Source organism: Larus michahellis, chromosome Z (assembly GCF_964199755.1).
Source record: "Larus michahellis chromosome Z, bLarMic1.1, whole genome shotgun sequence".
Lineage (NCBI taxonomy): Eukaryota > Metazoa > Chordata > Aves > Charadriiformes > Laridae > Larus > Larus michahellis.
In genome coordinates, this window is record NC_133930.1 from 40,161,582 (window position 1) to 40,169,602 (window position 8,021).

Below are 8,021 nucleotides of genomic sequence, written 5' to 3' on the forward strand. Positions count from 1 at the left end.
GCCATAAGTTTGGATCATACCTGCACTTAGTGCAGAGGCTTGAAAGGTTTTTCCTGTGCCTTACATTCTAACTTCAACCGTGAAGTCATTCATTTCGCTGTCAGTATGGCGAACAAGCCAGAAGTTTTCCTCATCTAAGGCAGCTGCAGCAGCAACCAAAATACAGCTGCCTTTAGTTACCTCCTCTGCCTTAGGGCTCACAGAGCAGAAATACTGTTAGACTAGTTCTGCACCCTTTCAGCTTGAACTTCTGCAGTGTACCAGCTTCCTCCGTCAGTCACTCCCTCAACTTCAGTGAACACTTCCTCAGAAGGCAACTACACAGCTTATGCGTTGCCATATGCACAGTCAGGTGGACAGAAGTATCTATCTATCTCACATCCCAGTAATTCAACGAGTAACAGTCATTTCCTCTATTTCAATAAAAATTGCAATAAATAATTTCAGTTAAAATGACAGCTACAACCACAACAGCAGTACAGCATATCAAAAATAGGAACTATAGTGATTTATACTTATTACTGTTATCTAATCATTGGCTTCCTGCACCATAGGTAGATTTTTGACTCGATCAATATAAAAATTTGCTAAGCTGCTCTCTACAATACAGATATAAGAATGACATAAAATTGTGAAGAGTCTGGAATTCTCTGCCTGAAAAACTGACAGCATTCATTGAAGTATTTAACTGTCCATGCCTTAAGGGCAGAAGAGGTCACAACTAACTTTGGCCTTGTTCCACATGTGCTAAGATCTCTAAATGATTGGTAACATTCAGATTCACAACTTTTCTGTAAAGACCTAAATTAGCCTTCTACTCCTTTTGCATGACTGGTTAAATGATCAAGTAGCACAAACATAAAACATCTTGTGTGGTTTTAGTGTTCAGTTCCAACCACAATTACCTAAACGTGTTGTTGCGGGACAACCCTGGTAAACAGCTAAGTACCATGCAGCCCCTAGCTCACTTCCCCCATAGCCCTTCAGTGCGACAGGAAAAAAGAATGGAATTTTTTCAAATTTGTAGGTCAAGATAAAAACAGATTACCAAGCAAAGAAGAAGTGTAAGAATAAAAAAGAAAACAAAACAAGTGATGCAAAGGCAATCACCCACCACCTCCCATGGGCAGACAAATGCCCAGTCAGTTGCCAAACAAAAGATGGCCAACCTCCCTAAATCCCCTCCTCTCCATTTTATTGCTCGGCACGACCATTATATGGCATGGTTAGTTTAGGTCATCTGTCTGGTTGTGTCCCCTCACAACCTCTTGCACAGCCCCAGCCTATTCACTGGGGGAGCGGAGCGAGAAACAGAGAAGGGCTTGATGCTGTGCAAGAACTGTACAGGAATAGCTAAAACATTAGTGTGTTATGTTCATTGTTTTCATCACAAATCTAAAACACAGCACCACATGAGCTGCTCTGAAGAAAATTAACTCCATCCCAGCCAGACACATGCATACAATATATATGAAGTGATGCACAATACACAGTATTGCAAAGAAAAGAGCTCCATAACATGAAAAAAACCACACATGGTTTTGCTTAGTGGTTTACGGGTTTGCCTTCTGGCAGATGAAAGAAGTTGTCTTCTTTGAGTTTAAGATGTTCTGGTAAATCTAGCTGTCTTTTTGCCTCTTCAATATCTTCTTGAATTGCCGAAATGAGTGCATCTGAAAAAGAGAAGAAAAGCAGTATTTAAAAGCTGGTCTGAATTCTGAACACACAACAAGTAAAAATGGTGCACTAGAGAACACCAGAAAACAATCACAAAGGCAGAATATATTTACTATTATGAAGTTGGAAAGGCAACATTGTCATTTCTAAAGTGACACGCTTTTGGCATGCATTGCACTTTTCACTGCTATAAACACTACTTTTTCCAAGACATTTTCTCAAAAAAGTCAACAGAATTTCATTAACTGTTTCAGTTTTAACACATATCCATTTTAAAAGACCAGACCAATGTTTTTACAACAAGCTCATGATTTTCAAGTACTCCTCAATACCCTGACAATATAATTTTTAGACTGAAATAAGTAAGTACTGATAATCTGGAAGTTGTGGAGTTTTGCTTTTTTTAATATGGCCAATACATGTATTAGTAGATTCAGCTTAAAAAAAACCATTTTACTGAAAAGTCAAAGGTAAAGGTAAGACAGAATCACAGGATATCTGAAGCTGGAAGACAGCCATAAGGACAATCGAGTCCATCTCCCTGCTCCTCGCCAGAACTACCTAAAACTAAACCATATGACTAAGCACCGCCCAGACACTCCTTGAATTCTGTCTGACAGGCTTGGTGCTGTCACCACTTCCCTGGAGAGCCTGCTCCAGTGACCGACCAACCTCTCAGTGAGGAACGTTTTCCTAATGTCCAATCTGAACTTCCCCTGATGCGGCTTAATTCCATTTGCTCATGTCCTGTTGCTGGTCGTCATAAAGAGGAGATCAGCACATCCTGTTCTGACACCCTGCCTTGAGGAAAATGTAGACTGCAATAAGGTCACCCCTCAGCCTTCTCTTCTCTAAGCTGAACAAAGACCTCAGATGCTCCTCATAAGTTTTGCCCTCAAGGCCCTTCACCATCTTGGTTGCCGTCCTCTGGACACACACTGATAGTTTGACGTCCTTCTTATATCGAGGTGCCCAAAACTAGAGAGTACTTGAGGTGAGGGATGCACCAGTGCAGTGTAGAGTGGGACAATCACCTCCCTCGACCAGCTAGCCATGCTGTGCTTGATGCGCCCTAGGACACAGGTGGCCCTTTTGGCTGCCACGGCACACTGTTGACTCATAATCAACTTGCCACCAACCCAAACCCCCAGATCTCTTTCTGCGGGGCTGCTCTCCAGCCCCTCATCCCCCAATTTGTATGTATAACCAGGATTACCCCATCCCAGGTGGAGAATCCTGCATTTGCTCTTGTTAAATTTCATATGGTTGGTTGCCCAAGCTCTCTAGTCCATGTGATCTCTCTGTAGGGCCTCCCTACCCTTGAGAAACAACTACATGAAACAGCTGTTTATGAGAAACAGCTACCCTACATAAAACAGCTGATTATGAAGACAAGGAACAATGACACAGTATTTTCAGTATATGAGAACATGACAAATGAAACATTAGTTTAAGAGACCTGCAATACTGACCTGAAGAACTGAAGTTCTTTTCTGATCGAATATATCCAATAATGACTATGCTAAGAATCTCTCCATAAAAGTCATCTTTGAAAGTGTGGATAATATGTGTTTCCTAAAAAGAAGAGAAAATACATTGACAATTATCATGAGGCATTTTGAGTTTATTTCCCGTGTTGCAAGGATGTTCAGATAATACCTCTAATTTGAATTCTCTCCCACGCGTATTGGGAAAACTGAGACACTCAGTCTAACATGCATAGCGCAAGATTAAGAAGCTAGAGCCTTTTATTACATTAGCAGGGAGAACTGTACTTTGCACGGCATTTAAGAACACCATGATAGGTATTTATTTCAGAGGTAAGATTTTCAAGGCGGCAAGTCACAAATAATGCCTAGATTTCTTTGACCATTAAGTTGCTGTGTCCGAATAACTGTAATGAATTTGATCGAAACAATTGTTTAAAAGAGAGCTTGTACAAGTAACTCACAGGAATTGAATGATAAAACTCTAAAAAGAATGAAGGCAGGTATCTTTGAAGAAGGGATTCATGTCTAAATAATTAACTGCTTGCAAGTACTAGCAATTAAAACCAAGTTCTGCAAGTTTCAAGAATAAGCACCAGCACCTGATAGCAAGAAAAACATAGATGCCACAGTTAAGGATTTTAATTCTGTCTTGTTATTATTTATTTTTGGATCTTGATTCTATATATTAAGCCACAGCACCACATGTATGGATTCTACCATTGAAAGGAAGAATTACTGAAAAATCATTACAAATTAAGATGCCCCAGAATCTCACGCTTTAACTGTGGATGGATTGCAAAGGACGATAGATTAGTACGTTCCAGCTCATCCTAGGGGTCTCATAGGCTTAACAGATGTATTCAGTTCAGCAGTTATGTTTATCTAGCTATAAGCACAATAAGCAACAAACACTTTGGAAATATGAATTTTGATTTCAGAAGTATTTAAGCAATGGCGGAAGAGGCAAATGAAAATAATATTTTTTTTTACCTACAGCTGCATGCTCTATGCTACTGAGGGGGTTTCTGGGATTTGTTTTTTTTTTTCCTCCCCAGAACACATGCATTCAAGATGGATACCAAATACATTTCTAAGAACAAACAGAATTTCTAATCTCATTTATGGATCAAATTTTGCTTTTCTTATTCAAAGCCAATGTCTGGCTCATTGATTATAAATAAAGTACCACACAAAGCAAATTCTTACCACTGATTTCTTAATATTCTTATAGAAAGGATTCCATCCTATGCTCAAAACCATTTTATGCACATCTCCATTTCCAACACAGGCCCATCCATAGTATATACCAGTAGAGATATCAGATGGAAAGCTTTCAACTACTTGCTCAGAAAAGTTAGCTGCAAAAATTTTAGAAAGTGTTCACTTGTGTAAGTAAAGCGCATCACAGAATTTTCAAACACGTAAAAGCCAAGTTCTGTCTACATGCTATTTACAAACAGAACACTGATGATGACAGTGACACAATGTGCCACTTGCAAAGCATACACCAGAAAACAGCCTCATAAAATGCAGTCTCTGTGGTAGTACCAGAGTTACCACATCTCCTACACATAATACTTCATAGTTTACATACATTCTGTTCTATAGTTAAAATTAATAAACTAAAATACACAGTCTAAATGCATTTCATTATTAGGACTACCACTGCTTTAGTGTGGTCAAAGAACAGAAAAATCAAGTTTCTTTCGCACTGTTAAATGGTATCTTAGAATTACTTAAGTATCAGTAATTTTTTTGCAAGCAAGTAAAATATGTAAAAATAAATGAAGTCATGATTTTAGTCACCTGCCAGTTTTTTCCATGTTGCCTTTTAGGTTATTCATATTTGGGGATTTCTAGGATTTTCTTAGAAAACTACAAATCCGAAATAAAACAGGTTCCTTTCTGACTGAGAGAAGAAATCTAAGCCTTTAGCCAAACAATTGTCCTACTTTAACTTCGCTCATGGGTAGAGCTCTTCAGGCAAGGTTTCAAGCCAATTTTAAAGAATTTACAGTTAGTGGATTTCTACCCTAGTTTGTTAGAGGAAAAAAACTTCCCTTGCACATTCCCTGATACTAATAAGCCACATATAATCAAGAGGAAAAAAAAAACTACAACCAAACTTAAGTTTATATTAACAGATGTGATCACATGTTCAGTACATCAAGATTTGTTTTAGGAGGTTTTCTTGCCTGTTCGGGTTTGTGCAAAATGCCCGCTGACTTCAGCCTATTTTTAGAAGAGACTGAAACCCATTCGAATTACAGCTCTGTCTGTATTCAGATTAGTCAACCAGGGAATGGTAACGGGAAAATACACTTCTCTACAGGACAACTGTACATGCTCTGTTCGTTTTTTTTTTTTTTCATCTCTGCATTATTCGCTTTACAGTTCCTTCCTTACAACTGCCCCCTGTGTCCCCTTCCCTGCCTTGTCCTCGTCTGAGGTCAGACAAGTTTGTAAGAACGGACATTTTTCACAACGCCACGCACGGCGTGTCATCACTTTTCAGCACCCTGAAAATTGCCACGATCATCATCAGACGAGCTAATACCAAAAAAAAAATAAGTAAAGAGAGAGAACTCGTTTAACAGAGCGTCGTAAAAATGACACAAACGATTGAATGCGGCTGTAAGCAATAAGAAAAACTAGAAGTACACCCAAAAAAACCCCACCACAAACGCTAACACGGGACATCCTGCCTGTTCCCAGGAAGGGCCAGCCGTGCCCATGGCGCGGTTCTGCGGGGCAGCCGGCCGCCCCCCGGGCTCAACCCAGCCCGGTGACGGCCAGCCCGGCTCCCGCCCCTCCACCGGCCCGAGAACCGGGCGGCCCTGCCCCCGCCGGGGCACGGCGCGGCTCCGCTCAGCCAGCCTGGCCGCCGCGGGCCGCTGAAAGCCGCCGGGACCGGGCTCCCACCGGCGGGGGCACTGCAGCCACCCCGCCGGCCCGGGACAGGGTCTGCGGGCCGGGCCGTGGGGAGCCCCTCGCCGGTGGCCTTCAGGGCAGGCGTCACCCTCGCCCCGCCGGGGGGAAGCGGAACCCCGCTCACCGGTGGGGATGCCCAGCTCCTTGGAGCCCCTGCCGAAGCCCTTCACCACCTCCCCGCGGCAGAAGTACGGCAGGTGCCTCATGGCGGCCAGTACCCCGCAGACCCGCGGCCAGCCGGGCGCAGCCCTCACCTCCCGCCGTGCTGGAGGAGGGGGCGGAGGAGGAGATGGAGGAGGAGCGCCCCAGCCTTCCATTCACAGAGCTCCCCGGCCGCCGCCGGCCTCCCCTCAGAAATGGACTCTCTCCCAGCCCGCCCATCCAGGCGGGGGTCAGGGCGACCCGCAGGGAAGGAGCGGGCCGCGGGGACAGCCTGTGGCGCCGTGCCCGCTCCCGAGGGCCGCCGCCGCCGGGGAGAGCCCGAGTCTGGCCGGTCCAGCGGCCTTCGTGCCACAAGACGGAGAACAGCAGCAAGGCGGCGGCCAGGCCGTGCCCTGTCAGCCCTCCTTCCCCAGCAGACACACCTAGAACCCGCCAACGTGGCTTCCCCGGCAGCTCTGTCATTTTTTTTCAAAAAAGCTGAGATGCTTCAGAGTACGGCAGACATGAGGAAATCGGTGAAAACAGATACTTTTTTTTTTATTATTTCTTTTATGTAATTATGACAAACTGGAGTTACTTGTTGAAGAAAAATAAATGTGTGCTCTGCCATGATTTGCCAGCCTGGGGATTGCCGTCAGGAGAAGACATCCAGACAGAAGCACTCGTCCTCTGTTCACTCTGTGTTGGAAAGTAAAGGCCCCCTCAACCCTTCTTTAATGTCCTGATTCCGCTCACTTTTCATGTCGTGGGTGTATTGTTGCACTGCTGAAATATACCCATCTGATTAACACCTTTTCTATGGACCTGGTCCCACTCAAATACATGGGATTCGCGTATGTGCCATTCGCGATAGCAGGTAACAAGGGCATACTCAGTCTCTACTACAGAGCAGGCAGCCCAGGCTGGTGTGTTTATGTCAGTGGTACATACACCAAGTAAGTCTTGGGAGTCTTACTCAGGACTGCCATTGTGTGCTTACACGTATTGATACAAAAGCACACAACGATATCTTGAAAGATCACCAAAGTCCTTGCAGTGAATTCCCGATCTTTTCCAATTACTCCTATAATGCAGGAGTTGCTAGCTTTACCAGTTTGATATAACCAGTTACAAAAGTGCTGCTGGAGTTACCTCTAATTCTGTTGGCGAATTTTTTCTAAGGAAAAGCAGCCTTAGGACCTATGATGTGCTCCTATCTAAATTGCAGTCGAAGGCAGTGTTAACCAGTTCATTCTAATGATGGGGAGCTGTCTTGAGAAACTGATAATGTCCCACCACAAAATGCTGAATGCTACCAATTCATGGATCTGTGGGCACTAGTTATTTTATAGGATAAGGCCTATCAAAAATTATTCCACCTCAAATTTACCCTCTTTCTAATTCTTTTTTTCTCTCATCCTACTTCCCCACAATTTGTTTAATGCTAATATTTTAATTAGTGGCTTCAGTTTGAGTAACTTTGACTGACTTAACAATCATTGTTTACATAACTTCAGCTGAACAAAAATAATGGCGGTAATATATGTAAAAGAAGGAAGAGTGGAATAATAAAAAAGTCTTACACTGCTACTGCTGTCTGACTGCATGGGGAGAGCGATGTTACAAAAAGTTTTGTTTAATAGTATTTAGTAATGGAAGTATCTTGAATATTAAGACCAAATACAGAAGTTGTTACTTAGTTGCCTAACTAATGACAGGCCATAACAATAGACAATGTGACCACTCATCCCTGGAATTTTTAGTTTATTTCAGATGTAGAGC

General features: G+C 43.0%; 1 protein-coding gene across 1 annotated transcript; it reads right to left on the reverse strand.

Annotated features, from left to right (window-relative positions):
• Window positions 1-1,412: 1,412 nt before the first annotated feature.
• LOC141735956 (riboflavin kinase-like) lies at window positions 1,413-6,344 on the reverse strand. The gene is made up of 4 exons (XM_074569494.1): window positions 6,223-6,344; window positions 4,374-4,525; window positions 3,150-3,252; window positions 1,413-1,673 (listed from the first exon to the last, which is right to left on the reverse strand). The coding sequence occupies exons 1-4, from the start codon at window positions 6,302-6,304 to the stop codon at window positions 1,546-1,548; spliced, it is 465 nt and encodes a 154-aa protein (XP_074425595.1). The 5' UTR covers window positions 6,305-6,344; the 3' UTR covers window positions 1,413-1,545.
• Window positions 6,345-8,021: the final 1,677 nt, after the last annotated feature.